Source organism: Rhodnius prolixus, unplaced genomic scaffold (genome assembly GCF_049639745.1).
Source record: "Rhodnius prolixus isolate KJV_2025 unplaced genomic scaffold, Rpr scaffold_2, whole genome shotgun sequence".
Classification (NCBI taxonomy): Eukaryota; Metazoa; Arthropoda; class Insecta; order Hemiptera; family Reduviidae; genus Rhodnius; species Rhodnius prolixus.
In genome coordinates this window covers 2,987,276-3,004,125 of record NW_027411592.1, presented here as the reverse complement: position 1 = coordinate 3,004,125, position 16,850 = coordinate 2,987,276, and the positions used below count along the sequence as shown (strand labels likewise).

The 16,850-nt window shown below is 30.2% G+C and overlaps 3 protein-coding genes across 3 annotated transcripts; 2 read left to right on the top strand and 1 right to left on the bottom strand.

Annotated features, from left to right (window-relative positions):
• The first annotated feature begins 12 nt into the window (after nt 1–12).
• LOC141450250 (uncharacterized) lies at nt 13–4,354 on the top strand. Its single transcript, XM_074120460.1, has 5 exons — nt 13–177; nt 258–393; nt 1,862–2,062; nt 2,209–2,412; nt 3,810–4,354. Exons 1-5 carry the CDS (start codon nt 151–153, stop codon nt 3,917–3,919), a joined length of 678 nt encoding a protein of 225 aa, XP_073976561.1. The 5' UTR covers nt 13–150; the 3' UTR covers nt 3,920–4,354.
• Nucleotides 4,355–5,087: 733 nt separating this feature from the next.
• On the top strand, nt 5,088–8,917 carry LOC141450252 (NF-X1-type zinc finger protein NFXL1-like). The gene is made up of 5 exons (XM_074120463.1): nt 5,088–5,365; nt 5,449–5,531; nt 5,824–5,985; nt 6,722–6,828; nt 8,283–8,917. Exons 1-5 carry the CDS (start codon nt 5,250–5,252, stop codon nt 8,388–8,390), a joined length of 576 nt encoding a protein of 191 aa, XP_073976564.1. The 5' UTR covers nt 5,088–5,249; the 3' UTR covers nt 8,391–8,917.
• Nucleotides 8,918–9,607: 690 nt separating this feature from the next.
• On the bottom strand, nt 9,608–16,823 carry LOC141450255 (uncharacterized). The gene is made up of 6 exons (XM_074120466.1): nt 16,669–16,823; nt 14,203–14,329; nt 13,994–14,035; nt 12,131–12,160; nt 11,938–12,055; nt 9,608–9,866 (listed from the first exon to the last, which is right to left on the bottom strand). The coding sequence occupies exons 2-6, from the start codon at nt 14,325–14,327 to the stop codon at nt 9,804–9,806; spliced, it is 378 nt and encodes a 125-aa protein (XP_073976567.1). The 5' UTR covers nt 14,328–14,329; nt 16,669–16,823; the 3' UTR covers nt 9,608–9,803.
• Between the last annotated feature and the right edge of the window lie 27 nt (nt 16,824–16,850).

Genomic DNA, 16,850 nt, shown 5'->3' with positions numbered 1-16,850 from the left:
CATTAACAGAAAATTAACATTAGTTGACATGTATCTAGAAGGCTGAATACATTTGAATTGAATGTTATTCGCGGTTTGTTTGCTTGATGAAACAGGTATAAATAAAACTTTTAATTTTAAAGTGAATTTGTTTCTTTATTTGACTTAGATATGGATAGTAGCGGTGACAGTTCTTTTGTAAGTGGAATAATTTTATTTACTAATATTTCGAACGTATTGTATATTTAATCTTGCTTAATATAATTGTCTATTTGCAGGTATCCTTCAAACATTTTCCAGAGTTGGATGTATGTTTATCCAATGTTCTAGAAGATGTAAAGAAAAGTGAAACCAGAAGAACAAATATACTTAACAAATTAAAAACAGGGCTTCAAAATCTGATGGAAATGCAAGGTTAGTATTACTTTTACTTCAGTTGACCAGGTACTGATAGAAATCCTTTAATAAACAGTGTTTTTTTTTTTGTAACGTGATAAAGTTTTAAAATGTCTATTTAATATCAAGATCCGTTTCTGTTGCAATAGATTTTATTCTTTTAATAAGTAAAATGTACTCTAATTGAGTCTAAATTTTCTGCTTTTTAAACTATAACTATCAGCATCATAATTAATGTAAAAGTAAAGTAATACCTAGTTTTGCATGTGGGCTTTACGTCCAACTATCAAATTAGATATTGGCAAACAAACATTACAATAAATTCCTTTATTTGGGAATCAAACCCACTACCAACGATACGTCTTTGAGGGCCTCGCCTCTAAATTAAGGGAAAAATTAACACCGCAAGTTGAAAGCTATAATAGTAGTATCAGAAGGGTTTAATAGCTTGAAGAGGCTGCTGCCCCCTGAAGCCAAAAGGTTTATTTTACAAACTGCTTTTGGGTCTACTAGGTGAAAACTAAATTTTTGCTAACACCAGGATATTTTTCTCTAGTTTTTTTGGTGATAAGACATCTAGTTTCAAAATGCCAGAGATTTTATCACGCAAAATAAATTTTCCTCAGCACAGTTCTTAATCGAAGTATGTTAGTTGAACGTAGTTTAAATAACGATATTTTTTACCCTAGACCTAATATCAGTATAGTCACCTGCATTTCTACAAATCGATTGATTACTGGACCATAAAGATAAAGAATTGCTGGTTATTACTTTTTTCCCCAATTCTATATTCCATTTTTAATGTATCAAGGAAATCTCATTTCACCATTTGTTCCTTCCACTCAACTGAAGAGAAACATCCTAGGTTGTTATTTTATTTATTGTTGTTAATTAATGAATTATTGTTAATTTTATTTCGTGGAGAGGAATAAAAATCTGCGCTATCCCACACAGAAACAATTACAGCAATTCAAGCCGTGTTTCACCTAGATCTAAAGCTGGTTAAACAAATCTAATTCACCCAGTCTTTGGACTTCATTCTAGAAGATATCGTTATAAAGATAGATAAAGACCTTATAAAAAAGTACAAAAAAAAAAAGCGTTTTAGTTTTAGCGATTAAACGATAAATGACGTCTTAAAGTTAAATATCCAAAACCAAATGGCTGGGTATTTATGCGCACATTAGAAGAAATTAATGTATTTCAGTAATACCTGGGAGCAAAAGCCTTAGCTCTTTTATTGGCTACTTGTTCCGGTCAAAGATCCTGAACCTTATTCGTTGTGATCCAAACAATCCGTCAAAACATGAATAGTTGTATTCTCTTCATATCACAATTTCTAAAAAAACAAATCTGACGTGAGTCTTATCTTTATGTAGGAGGTGTCTTATATCGTCCAGTGAAGAAAAACTTTCTTATAATTCATTTATTTTCTGATTCACTTAAATTTATTCATTTTATTATTTGTTTTTCTTGAATTTTGTAGAAACAAGTCTGCAAGCAAATACTCATAATACTAGAAAAAAGATCAGTACATCAAAAGCTGACCTTGAATCAAAGTTACAGGCCATTAATGAATTGAAAATTAAATCAGAAATACTGGAATCAGAAATAAACAAAATAAATGAAGAAGTATCTCAAAAAAATATTGAAGATCTTTTAAGAGAGGTGTTGACATTAGAGAATGGTAATCTTTGCAGACGTTTCTATAACATGTTTGAAATATGTTTTAATTGCAATATGTTATAAATTACAAAATAACTTAGGAGTAATCCAAGCTCCCTAAATGTAGATAAACAATATTCCACTTTTTTTAAAAATTCTTTTTTTTAGAAAAGAAACAAGAATTGGAAAAACTAAAAAAACGTCGAGACAATGTAATCAAATTTATGGAATATTATAAACAATATCTTGATTGTTATCTTACATTTACCAAACCGGATATATACACCTTCTATTTCTATAAAAAATCTGAAAATGGAAAACTTCCTAACAAATGGCTACAAGTTAGAACTGATGACTACAAATATTGGCAATGTAAGTATTTCTAATCAATTCTAATAAAAATTTAAATATCAATTAAGCAAGAAAGTGTTTTCTTTATTTAACAATTCATTGCACCAATCCTTGGTTTATTATAAGTACAAGAATAAGAAAAAATTCTTATAGTATTGATAGGAAATTTGATTTAAACTCATAATAATGAAGAATCACATTTTAAGTAATAAACTAAATTTCATATTTCATGAACCAAAATTGTAATAAAAAAATCTTAACGCTGAGAGTATTATTTTTAAAAGAATAGTATAGTTTACAGGTATATTTGGTGTTCTCTATTGGAGAAGACTAGAAATTATAAAAAAAATAGCTACCTTTTTACTAATTCTAAAAAGTTGCTGCTTTTTCCACCTAGTTCTGTACAGATTCTAACCATGTAAGATTGTTATTAACAACTCCCATCTTTTTATTGCTAATACATTAGAAATTACACTGAGTTCTTAAGTCTATTTTCACAAATTAATTATTGATATAAAGAATTTTTTAAATCTGAGCTCCACTTTCCGAGTCTATAGCCGACCCCGATTACATAGTGATGATTTTTCCCACGGGTGACTTGTGAATTTCATTTATTTTATTATTATTATTATTATTATTAACAAAAACAGGCTGTTTCACTTCCAAAAAATATATTTTTTTAGTAAAAATCTTTCTTTTCTCTTTTTACATTACTTTATTAGACGTTTCGGCTTCTATTATTCATCTTCAGCTAGAAATTTCTTGTATCGACGTTGTTAGATTGTCTATTCTTTATTTCGCTTAAAGTTGTTCAACGATAAAAACAAATAGTATTCACGATGGGCAAGGATGGTATTACAAGTTATTTGTCATCCGGTGTTGCTACCACTTTTTCTGTTGGTTCATTTGCAGTCCTGCATTATATTAAACTATTACAAAAAATTTGAAATTCGCTGCAATGGACTATTAATTTCTAAACGATCTTGTCACTCTTCATAATTGTTCACAGTACAAGGTTGCTGTAAGTGGTAAACCATCGTATAGGTAAAAACAATACAAGTAATGCATAATTCCTTTTCAAATCCACCACGATCTTCACGATCATTATGATAGATAATATGGATCTATAATTGGGGGATTATCATCCGATAATCACTAATAAATTACTATTTGTTTTTTATCATTGATAACCACTTAGTAAAAAATAAGTGAATTAGAAAAACTTTAAACATAAATAACAATTATTTTTTACAATTTTTGTCTGCATTTTCATAACAGTTGATAGTAGCTACTAAAAAATCGTAGAAAACTATTAAGTTAGAAATTAAAAGTAATTTAATTTTCAGGCGTTTTTCAACGTCCAACTACCGATTAAAAATGTCAATTAATATAATCACATATCATTCTAATTGTTTTAGTTATTGATGCGACTGTTTCAACAGAAGAAAAAGAAATATTAGTTCGTTTACTTGAGAAAAATGGAAGCATACAAGAAGTACTTTGCCGTGCGCGAAAAATGTGCAGATGATTTTTTCAGAATATGAATATTAATAATAAAATTATGAAAAACTGGAATCTTCTGAGAATATCTATTGACACTTCAAGTTAAAAAAAAATAGTAAAAAATGATTACATTAGAGTTTTCAAAGAAAATTAAGGGAGATTTTTTCCATTAAATTCATTAAATAATGCAATGTCTACTTAGTAACTAGTAAGAGTGTTCTTTACACTTTTACTAAAGAAAAAGTTACTAACTTGCCATATTGTTTTCAATTTACTTCAGCAAATTCATTATATGAGAAGTTAATATGTATGACATGGACTCCGTCAAGTATCCTGAAAATGTCTTAGCTTAGATATGTACCTAGTTACTAATGTAACTTTTCCAAATTTATTAGTGATTGTTACTAAATGTTTGTATATTTATTTAATTTTGTTAATAAATTTTATACATTTTATTTAAAAGTTTAGTTTATTTATAATTTCAATTTAAAATTTAAGTCTTTTAGTTTTTATATTATCCAAATCACTCAACTGTAAATATCACTTTACTGACTGGATTGTTTTAATTGAACAATGGCTCCAACGATTTTGTTTAAACTTTGCATAGTAATTACAATCTAAAATTTAGGCGCCACGGTAGCCGAGCGGTTAGAGGCGAGACCTGCGAAGCTGATATGTATTGTGGTACTAGGCTATATTCATATAGCCTATAGTCTTAACCCTTGGATTTTATTTAAAGGTTAAATAAAAGAAATTTACAGTAAAGTGAGCTAGTCGTCTCCGTCTATGACACCTAATTGGTAGTTGGACGTAAAGCCCGCCTGAAAGAAATAGGCAATTACTTTACTTTAGTGATTACCATCGTCTAAATGTAAAAAATTGACTGGTAAATTAGATTAACTGCACTTCTTGGAAAGAGGGTTGCTGGTTGTAATTCATCGTTTCTCCGTTTTATACTATTAAGGATGGAATTTCAGCAGTTATAAATGTTACACAGATCTGGTATCATCTGCCGCCAAAAATGTAACAGTAGATGTCTAACCTAACGCCAAGTTCAAACAGCTAAATTCCTACCTACCTTATTGAAATATATATATATGTTTGACTGTTAGCCATTATAAAATTAAATAAAACCTAGTAAAAATAAATAAATAAATTTATTATTGTATTTATATCAAAATACTACCTAATTGCTGATTAAACAGATGATCCAGTTTGTTGACAGTTGTCAGGTGTTGCTAGTCCCTTGATTATTTTAGTACACATTACAATGTTCACGGTTAGAAATTAGTATGTGACGAGGTATTATGTATATATGACAATAAAACTAATTACTACAATAATAGAAAATACAAATGTGGTCTTTATTACTTAAGCTTGGATTAACTGCAGTAGCTGGTATTGGCCTAGGTCTTGTAATATTACTACAACAAGAAGCATTTCGCAGGGAATTTGAATATGATAGAACAAGGTGAGTTACTGTGAAAAACTAACAAAAAAAAAACTATAATTCTTTGACTGGTTCCATTAAAACGTAAAAATTTTTTGCTTTAGGAGAGAACCTGACCCAGAACGTGCTTCAACCAAATGTTCAAATAGAGATAAATCTCGAAGAAATACTTCTAAATCACGGGAAGGTACGTATTTTTTAAATTCCACTAACTAAATTTAATTGCAAAGAAAATCATGTTGGGAAAACTAGTTTTTCAGAATATGTTGGTTGTGATTAAGAAATAATATGGTGTTTTTAAAAGTTACACATATTTACGATTTAAAAATAGATTGGTTGGCTTTGTCTTTAACTGCGTTATTTATAGCTGAGTACATAATTTTCGATATAGATACTAGAAAAAGATTAGCTAGTGCTGTTTTAAGAAATAATTATATTTTCAAAAACTTGTATGTTTATTATAAATGATTTCTTTGTAGAAGAAAATCAACGAGAATTACTTGAAACCTTATTAAATAGCGATTCAGCAGAATGTATAATTTGCACTGATTTGATATCTTACGAGCATAAAGTGTGGTCATGTCCTCACTGCTGGAATATATTTCACTTAAATTGTGTATCAAAATGGGCTGAAAGTAATGGTAAGTATTAAACCTTCATTTTGCCTTATAATAATAATTATTATTTTAATTTTAAGCATTTTAAGACCTCTCACAGAGACTCCTATGGTGATAGGTCTTTTCCGGCTTCAATGAATTTTGTCTTTTACACTAACATTTTTTGATAGGATCAAATTAACTTAAAAAGTTAACGCATTTTTGACCGGAGAAGGAAAAAACACTTTCCTATTTTAATGTTTTCTTCTTAAACCTCCGATTAACACGCTACTCTTGTCTTCGTTTGTATATATGTCAGGCACTTCATTAGGTTTTGTAATAATTTTCCTTGAAAATAAGGTGAGTTTCTTAGCGATCTGTGCACACTTGCTGGAATCTTCCTCCTTGAGATTAATCCTTAAGGATAATTGATCTTATCACATTTTTTATTGTAGTGTTATGTTTTAAGTGCAGAGCCGTTTGTTTTGCTCATGTTGGGATTTCAGAATAATTCATGCCTTTTCTTGTTTCATTTTTTTGATTGTCGTCAATCCGGGTATGTATTTAATATCGTAATTGCGTAAATGTGATGCGTCTTGTAAATAGAATCTATTCTTTCTAAATCAATTTTATTCAATTTTTTTTTTAATATAGTGTAGCCATATAAAGTAAATATATATTAAATTTTTTACATAAATCTTGCTACACTCCCAGTCCAACTGTTAAAAAACGTAGGTTTACAATGTACATTACTTATGTAATAGTTTTGTTTTAATTTCAGTCAATCAATCAATTTGGAGTTGTCCAGTTTGTCGAAAAGATATACGTAATAATGGACTAACTTTACGATACAGATGTATGTGCGGACGTGTAGCAGAACCGAAAGTGGTTAGTATTTTTTAAATTCTTGTAAAGTTGATGCCTATTACTTTTACTGACAATACTTTCCATATTTCCTAGAGTGAATTTTACCTAAAGAATGTCCATTTGATGGCTATTCACAAATGAATAGGAGTGCAAATAAAGATGTAATGTGGCTCCTTTATCACACGTTCGTCGTCCACTAAATATAATCTTTGCTTTTATGAGTCCATCCGATAATGCACTGTGACCAACATTATCTACCTTTTAGGTCTTAAATCTGAGAACTAGACTATAACAAACACAATCAAGCGTGCTTATCTCCATATTGAGCTCAAGCTGCTAAGTGAAAAAATTAAAAAATCTAAGAATTAACGCCGAAATTAAAGATCTGTACAAGGACTCCGGTGTTTGCTTTGAATTGCTGTACTGCATTGGGCTAGCTCTACAGTAAAAATTGAAAACTAAGGACTATTTCATCCTATCGAATATGTGTGGTCCAAAGATTTCGGTAGGCCTTGTCTCAGATAGAAACATTGCTTTGCTAACCAACAATCAGACGTTGCTTAACATAGGCAATTGGAAGGCAGCAGCAATGGTTGTCAATGTTGGTGCTGTCCAAGACTCAGCTTTTGGATCATAGCGCTTCCTAGAAATAAGAGAATGGATTGAAAGAATAGTGCTCCCAAAGAGCGAGATCTTGGGATTTGGGCTATTATAAGCAGAAAGACATGAACTCCCAGGTCTTTATTTGTCGAAGCAGTCTGCCTACAGTTTACCATAATAACATAGACCAGCTACCCAATGGTTCTGAATAGGATTCGAATGAGTCAGTTCGCAAATCGAGAACCAACTCGAAAAAAGCTTCAAAACTCGCTGAGCATTATCGCAAAGATTTTCCTTCGAGATAGAAAAGACAGGTCTAGAGCACAACGATCATTGTTTTTGAGTGTTTGGTATCGCAAGTGGACAATTCACTATAAAACAATTTTTAAGAAAGTTTTATTTACATCATCTCCGTGTATCTTTTAACGAGGTGAGAGTCATTCATGGAAGATTTCCCTCAGATGGAAGGCACCATTTCAATCTCATGCATGTGCCTATGGGTAAGCAGTCAAGTTTTCTAGTTCTTGTTTTAGGATCAGCTGCACAATCTTATCATACCTTTAAGCTATTTTCCTGAAATTTTTATGAAACCAATACCATCGTAACGCACAAAAAGGGCAATGACCCTTTCGTTTTTATATTTATTGGCTTGCAGTTATTGATGCTGTTATTCCTTTTTAAAGATAATGATTCAATATCGCCCGAATATTATTTTATTTGTATTATCGTATTATTGGGATTTGGGATTATTGGAATTATTTTTACACCAACTCATACTATAAAAATTGGACATTTTTATAAACAGTTCATTCAACTAAGTGGAAGAAAAATCGCTGAAGTTACTCCCAGTTATTTATTTACACTTTGCTGCGCAGATTGCTGGAGTGACACCTCATTGCTGTGGTAAAGCGTGTAGACGTGAATGTGGAAGAAAGTGCCATCCAGGACCATGTAGCAGGGATAGTTCTCCACGACCAGTGTAATAAAATACGAGAAAGTCATCTGTGATATTTTTTTTTATTTGTTTGAATTACATCATGTTTACCTCCCGCTAAGTGTATGCTGCAAGAAAAACGTTTCAAACTAGTTTTGCCTAGCTTAAACTTTATTTTGTTGAATGAATTAAGGCTATTAAGCATGTTGAGATAGTTCTGTACTTGCTTAGTTATATCGCATAAACAAAAAAAAAAAAGTCTTTCAGAAATCAATCAGGTCATTTTGTATATATAATAATGATAGAGTGTGTTGTTTTAAAATCTAGTATAATTGATACAAAATATTAGATTTAGAAAAAAGTAAAAATTCATTTTCTTCAGATTGAATAACGATTTTACATTTATCTTATTACCAAAAAGAAACAAGGCCTTAATCATATCAAATACAATCAAAACACCAATTATATTTGATAGATAACTCATATCGATTCTAATAAAATGTAAAGTTTGTCGTCTAATTATTTTCTTTTTAATGCATAAAAATAGAACATTAATACATTTTTTTTCTACGTCCATCTTTTTATGTGTATTTTATTGAGACCTAATTTATTAATTCTTAACGACAGTTAAATTTTTTACTATTTCCAATTTAGTCTATGGGAGAATTGTAATGACGTCAAATTTTTTATTTCCAGTTTTCACCAAGAACTTCAGTTCTGAATCACCTGATCTCGTGAGTCTTTCTAAAAATGGTCCCCCTTTTTGGAAATACTCTGCACGTGAGTGTAAATAACCTAACTGAAATGCAACAAATCGCATGAAGTTTTAATTTTATGAATATATAGTTTTCGTGACCGCAAATTATTAAACTTAGGATGGAAGATTTGCGAGGAATCGGTCAAATAAAACAACTCGTCTTTTTGCCAACGTTTCAACAAATATATTGTCCTCTTCAGGGCGTGGCTATGCGGGTTGGTTGAGTTACAGAAAGACAAGTTGGTTTTTATTTGACCGATTCCAGTTTCTGTAACTCAACCAACCCGCAGAGCCACGCCCTGAAGAGGACAATATATTTGTCGAAACGTTGGCAAAAAGACGAGTTGCTTTATTTGACCGATTCCTCGCAAATCTTCCATCCTAAATTTTAATTTTATATTTTGAATTTAGATTTTTCATTTTTTCGTGATTTTCTCGTTAATTGTCCACATGATTCTTTAATAAACATTGTAAACATATAGTGTATCCTAAAAATAGAATATAAGCAATCGTGTAGCAATTATCTTTTATTTGAGCGGACATGAAGAATGTACAAATTTAAAAATTAATTAATTAAAAACAGAATATAATACAAATAAAATGTTTAAATGGAAACAGTAAATTTTAAGTAAACAATTGTGGCTTATATTAATTAATTAATGGTGTTCTTAAATAACAAAAGATTTAGAAAACTAAGAAAAATTTTTATTGTTGTGCAAAGGTTGTCCTACAACTTGTAACAGGGCAAACAAATCCATTCTCATTCTCCTGAAACATAAAATATTTTCAATGTTAATTGAACAAAATATGTTCCTCAGAATTCGATTCTATTTTCAATTCAGTCTTTTAAATGAAACATTTCTAAGGCTAACTGGAGAATTTCGAATATATATATAAAATATACAGGGTGTTCATTTTAAAACTGCACAAATGCATTTCATGCTTAAACGGTTAATCTGAGCAAAAAATGGTAGAGGAAAAAATTGGTTGCCCATTACCCTCTAGTTTCAGAATATTTTAGATTCCTGCCCGCATACGCGGCTGACGTGCGACTAAAAGTGAGGGTTCGTACTTGACCACCATTTCCATATACACATTTTTAAAGAGCATAAAAAGTTATGAAAGAAACCGTAAACTGCAATTCGATATCTTCAAAATTAAAGGTGTTAGGCCATTTCAAACTCTAGTATTTATTAATCCTATTTCAATTTTTTAACTTGTTATCAAAGAGAAAGAAGAGCCCGTCATAGTATGTATTTTTTCATCCCCTTTCTACCAAAAATATTGCCAAGGCGGTAAAGCTATTTTTGCTATTGTCTGCTGATGACGTCGTCATGAAGTAAGCCTTTTATTTTATTACTGATTTGTGTACCTTTGTGTAACATTTAATTCTCAATAAATTAGAGGGTTTAGTTCCTGAATTCTGAATGAAAAAATTTAATTTACATCAAAGCAATTAAGAGCAACAAACATCATAATTAAAACTTTTTTTTTTTAATTTGTAATATATGCGAAAAAAGTTTTGTTGTATTGGTTGTTGGCTTTGCATTTTTTATTATAAATTTAAGTAGATAATTATAGTCTATTAATTTAATTACGAAATATTCTTTTAATCTATTTTCTTAAATATACTTTTCTCTATATTCAGTAAATGTTAGAAAATTTTTGTTTCTTTTAATGATAAATTGTCTTTATATTCAATTTAATTTAAATTTTGTCCATTTAAAATCTGGTTGGCAAATTATAATTGTTTTAATTTGTACAATTTCTGTTCGTGCATTCAGTAAATTCTGTCAAACACCATTTGCCAACATATTATGATGCTTCATAGTTAAAATTATTTTGCAAGAAAAAATATTAGTTGTTATAAATCAAGATCAAATCCTGTATGAAAAAAAGTCCTGGTCACTCTCTATTTAAACTCTTATGAGCTTATATTCAAATTATGATTATGTAGCGAGCCGCACGAAGGCACCTTTTTTTTGAACTTTCAGATTTGGTTAGGTTTCTATTCTAAGGATGTAAGCGCCACTATAGTTGAGCGGATAAGAGGCGAGACCTGCAAAGCTACTATGTATTGTGGTACTGGGTTTGATTCCCGGTCTTAAGGCCTTGAATTTTATTTAAAGGTTAATAAAAGAAATTTACAGTAAAGTATATTTGTCCACGACACCTAATTTTGTATTTAGACGTAAAGCCGCGCCTGAAAAAATAGGCAATTACTTTACTTTATCCTAAGGATGTGAATGTTGTCTGCAATAAGAAGTAACCTAATTCCGTCCTAAATGAAAATAATAAAAAGCAATCAGGATATACAGGTATATTGTATTGTCATTAATTTATACAAATTTGTCACAGAAATATTTAATGCTTCTTATTATTTTTATCAATCAAATAATTGAGCCGTTCACTGTAGTATTCTATTAATTCAATAAAACAAAAAATGGAGAAATGCGATGCAATAATGAACATTGTTTATTTATAATTCTGATTGTAATAAAAAGTCAAATAACTTTGCAGTTATCATTTAGCGCCCTGCTACTGTTTTTAAGTGTTGAATTAATGCAACAATTTACATTAGAGCATGGAGTTAATCAAAATGGCTTCTCAAAAAAAATTATTTATTATTCAATGGACAAACAATTTTTTGTGATTAATCATGTTGAATCTTTTTTATTTGACAAATTTATAATAAATGTTATTTATATAAATATAAAAAGCTTATGACTGAACCATGTACTTCGACACTTAAATTTAAGATCTTTTAAAAGGTGGAGTTAAATCGTTTTAAGCAATGAATGGCTCAATTGTTAAACTACAAAAAATATTTGAATCTCACCAATGATCTTGCTAGTTGATAACTCTGTAGGCAAACTAAATGGAATGTATGTCTACAAGCTTCTAAAGTGTAACTTTGCTCATCAGAATCCAAAGATTCGTCGCATACAAGGCAATTTCTGAAACTCGAGAAAAATGCAAGTAACTGGACCAATAATGGAATTAACTCATTCCTCTTACTTCTAAACACCTACCTAATATTTTGGCTTCCTATTGGATTGAGACTGAAATTAAACAAATAATATTAAATCAAATTTTTTAACTAATTCAAAATTAAGATATTTACCTATATAGAAACCAGGTATTAAGCAGGTAGGAGCATGAGATGCTTACCTCCAATGATCTGTAGTTAAGATACACCTTTAACTGATCTAATATAAATTTAAATTTATCTTAAAATTTCCTTTCACCCCTAAAGTTATCTTTTTAAAAATAAGTAATCTAAGAGTTAAAATGGATTTTTACATGAACCCTTTCTTAGACTAAAATAGCCAATGATCTGATTGGTAAACTTTCTTCTACTGTCTAAACTAACACACAAATCAAGATTAAAATATAAATAATATTTTTTCTAATTCTCTTAATCCCTTAGCAATGTGTAATAAATAATATGTTGCGATGATTCATTGTAATATATAACTATAAATTTTGAGATTTCCTTACTCACTTAATTCCCAAGAACAATGTTTGATGGTCAAATTGACAAGAACTAAGATAACATATAAATGGGGATAACTAGTATACGATTATAATCGAAAATATAACAAATTTGAAGCATTAACTATTTATTTAAATTTTAAAAGTTTATTTACAATTTAAATTTTTTTTATACAAATATAGTATATAAAAGGAGGTTTTAGCCTGCAGTTCCTATATACTCTCCACAACACATTAATATTTACATTGGTTAATAAGTCAAACCTAATACTAAGGCAAAAAACTTTTTAAAAAAACCTTCATGCTTGTATTTTTTATAATTAAGAGAATTTAAGTTATAGTCAACAATACTTTTTATATGCGGGTAGGGACTATGTGTAAAGGAACTTACAAGGTTTTCCGTAGCATTGTAGATAAATGTAGACACTATTTAAAAAGGCCCGTTCAATATAATAATAATTTATTTGTTTAAACATCAGTTTTCACAAATAGAGTTTAAGTCAGTACAAATTCTAATACAAAATTATAAAAACCGTTTAGGCGCCACAGTAGCTGAGCGGTTAGGAGGCGAGACCAGCAATGCTAATATGCATTGTGGTACTGGGTTCGATTCCCGGTCTTAGGCCTTGGATTTTATTTTCGGTGGAAGAAAAAAAAAAAGTTGAGGCGATTGTCTTCTAAATAAGAATATTTTATACGATAATTTTTAGACGACAGATTGTCACAGACACCTGTCATTTCAACACTTCAATCGAATAGCAAAATTTCATTTTTTTCCTTATTGAGCACCTATTAAATTAATAGGCGAAATATTATATGAAATACAGAACTATTTGCCTTATTATTCCGCCTTATCCGGAGTTGATTTTAGATAGACTCCTTTTTCTTAAATACAGCATTAAAAATGTGGTTAGGTCCGCATTACTAGATACGAACAAAGATAACGCATTAACCTCTAGAATTGTTCTTTCATCTTCAATTTTACCATAAATGTTTAGAAAAACATATTGGGCTAAGACATCACTGAAATGAATGTAATGCAATTATTATAGAATATATTTCTACTATAAAAACAGGACATTACTGCTGCTGCAAATTGCAGAAAATCTTTTCTTTTGGATGGAAAAACCTATTAAACATTCCACCCAAGTCTGCCAATAAAATATCTCTTTTTAAAGGAAGGAAGAGAGGCGTACATTAAGTTGATAACCCTAAACATAATCCAATTTAAACAGAATCAAGTTCTATTATACAAAGAGATTACCTGATTACTGTTCAGAATACAGTAATTATTGTTAATAAAAATGACATGAGAATAAGTATATCTCACAAAAGATAATATGGCCATTTTTGAAAGCAAAACAAATTTTAAAACTAGGTGATATTGGAAATATACGAACCTACTGAAGTTTCCAGATTGTTCGGCTCTAGGATCATTTTGGCTGGAATTTAAAAAGTATAAAAAAAAATATGTTTAATGATGACCACTTACCAAATAATAAAACGATATCAAAAAATTATTACTTTTTTAATACTTATGATATTTTGGAAAAAAAAAAAATCTCTATCTACTTTTCTAATTAAAGATAAGGCTAACTGAAATAAGAACCTAGGTGCAACATTTAATGGTCTTTCCCTATGAGCACGATTACTATGAGCCCTTGTCCATAAGTATGTAGAAACTGCCACAACTACGGTGACAGCTAAGGCGGCTGCTCTCACGTACAGAATCATCTCTAAACATCAAAGAGAAAAATAATGCAACATAGATATTCATTATACATGAAAGCTGTTTAAAATGAATGGTTGTGAGCTCATAATGCACAGATTCAAAGTAAACACAATTTCAAAAGACTCTTTAGAACTAAAAGTAATATTTTTGTCTCAAATCAAAACTAAAAAATGTAATTGATTGTAATTGAATTAGAAATTCAGTTTACGGGCATAATAATGGTATTTTAAATTAATTTTAAATATCAACTAATTTACTTGATTGAAAAGTTAAATATGAATAGGTCAGCAGAGAACAGTTTTTTCAGTTTATCCATGTGTGGTCAAATGTCTAGTTCATTTAAAAGAAATAAAATTTCGATCCGGAAAGACTGCCATAATTGACGATCTCACATAACATCTGGATAAATCATCATCATCATCCAGCAATATGAATTGAAGACTGCAGCTTTTGACCACATTAATGGAATTTGTAACTGCCTACATATCGCATTTAAATCGAGGAATGAAGAAGCGGGAGTTTATACTATCCTTTTCCAGACTATAGAGAGCTCATAGATCTTACTTCGGCAAAAAAAGCCAGAAATCCTTAATAATAACTATAAGCCTGAACACTCATATTCACAAGACCTGTACATCAACAATACTCACACAATAAATATAGGGCTTACAGAGCTAGATTGATGAGCTACTCGAACAAAGACTCGGGTTTTGCATAAACTCATGTAAACTATAGTTTATAATCTATCTCACTCAAACACACAGAAAGATACAGCAAATACCCTCTTACATTTCTTTACAAAGCATCAGAATAGCTCAGCTTACGTGAATGGGAGAAACACTGGAGAACTCCAAGTGCGTCTGTCATGTTAAAGTCAAAGAGCTGGAGGCCAAATTTCAAACTAACCCAATTACTGGCTGGCCAGGGAACTTTAAGAGAGTATTTGACCCGTTTGCGTCAATTTAGACTCCACTAAGTTTCTCTGTGACTCAACTGAAAATCGACAGCAGACAGTTGAACATCTAGTTACCACTGGTCATTCATTACTGCGGTCAGCTAGATCTCCCCTTGTTCGGCATTTCAGCCAATAACTTGGCCAGAAAGTGAATGACAAGTTTAGTAAAATCCTAAAATTTACCACAGTTTTGTGCGTTTAAAAAAGAGTCATAGAACTTTATATTTTGTGACGTGTGAATTTAATATACTTAAGTATATGTTTGGTATTGTATTTTAATAAATTAGAAACTTTTTATTTAATAACTTAGTACAATATTATATTATACAAAAATCAAAGTTAGATTCTTGTAGGGCGGCCTTAGGGCCTACGCCACCGCGACCCATATGGATCTAATCAAAGTTATAAAATGCTTGTAATACTAGGTATGTGGATGACGTTGAAATAAGGTTTTTAAAAAACACTCACAATCAATACCACTTACATAGGATACATTTTACAAACACCTATATTCAACTGAATACATACAGACACTTAAGAGACACTCAACAGATATAGAAGATCGTAATGGATACGTCATTACTAAACCTCTCTTTATCAAATCAACAATGGGAGGTGTAAATCCCTTCAATGAGCACTTACTAGCAAATTGATTGTCACCAGTGATGAACAGGCAGGCTAACTAGAAAGAAATGTGTCTCAAGTTCAACATACTTTACTTTTAAATTACGTTTTTAATGCTTGAAAATAAAGAAAATCTCAACCTTATGTTAAATTTTAATGATTTTGAAAAAGTAGATAACAGACAGATATATATGAGGTCTGTAAATAACATAATGTGACAATTTATGAAGTTCTTTATGAAATTTAAAACTAAATCGAGACTCTATGCCGTTACCCTGAAAAATTAGCATTTTTGAAGGGTAGTTCTAGAAAGGTTGTTCGAGTGAACAAGGCAACGCAACGTTTCTCGTCGCATAGCAAAACTTTAAATATGAAACTAAGTGAAATTTCTTCAAGAAAAATCTTGTCATTTTCCACCTGTTTCATATTAGCCACCTATTTTCAGTACCTACAACTGAAAAGATATGTCTGAAAAAAAAGCTGTAACCTAACCTGTAACAGATTGTAAAATATCTCAACTGAAAGAAGGTAACATATTGTAAAATATCACAACTGAAAGAAGGTAACATCTACCATGTGAATCTCTCATAGGGATTATTTAAAAAGGATGAAGTACAACTGCAATATAGTTTGGAAAAAAAAATCACAGAAGTGGTCTGGTCGCTCTATTTAAAGTCTCGTTTGCAGAAAGTGTATTCGGTTGCCTAACTTTTATAAAAATAGTAAACATTAATCATAATGTTATATAAAAATTATTTACATACCATAGGTCAACTTTTTTCTGTTCAAAGAGTACAAAATTATACACAAATGTATAAAGGACTACTAATGTTTACTTTTACCCGAACAACATAACACAAAATTCAAATCTGCAACCAGGTTATGCTAACGTATAACCTTCTAAAATGTCCATTGCCTACAACAATAATTTCAGTTTTTAAAAGGT

Excerpts from the sequence above, each read along its gene's own strand:
- LOC141450250 (XM_074120460.1), top strand. The coding sequence starts at position 151 with ATGGATAGTAGCGGTGACAGTTCTTTT. Across the intron at positions 394-1,861 it reads AAATCTGATGGAAATGCAAG|AAACAAGTCTGCAAGCAAAT; the intron begins GTTAGTATTACT and ends TGAATTTTGTAG. Across the intron at positions 2,063-2,208 it reads GGTGTTGACATTAGAGAATG|AAAAGAAACAAGAATTGGAA; the intron begins GTAATCTTTGCA and ends TCTTTTTTTTAG.
- LOC141450252 (XM_074120463.1), top strand. The coding sequence starts at position 5,250 with ATGTGGTCTTTATTACTTAAGCTTGGATTAACTGCAGTAGCTGGTATT. Across the intron at positions 5,532-5,823 it reads TACTTCTAAATCACGGGAAG|AAGAAAATCAACGAGAATTA; the intron begins GTACGTATTTTT and ends ATTTCTTTGTAG. Across the intron at positions 6,829-8,282 it reads GTGTAGCAGAACCGAAAGTG|ATTGCTGGAGTGACACCTCA; the intron begins GTTAGTATTTTT and ends TTTGCTGCGCAG.
- LOC141450255 (XM_074120466.1), bottom strand. The coding sequence starts at position 14,327 with ATGATTCTGTACGTGAGAGCAGCCGCCTTAGCTGTCACCGTAGTTGTG. Across the intron at positions 14,036-14,202 it reads CCATTAAATGTTGCACCTAG|CCAAAATGATCCTAGAGCCG; the intron begins GTTCTTATTTCA and ends TTTAAATTCCAG. Across the intron at positions 12,056-12,130 it reads ATAGGAAGCCAAAATATTAG|AAATTGCCTTGTATGCGACG; the intron begins GTAGGTGTTTAG and ends CTCGAGTTTCAG.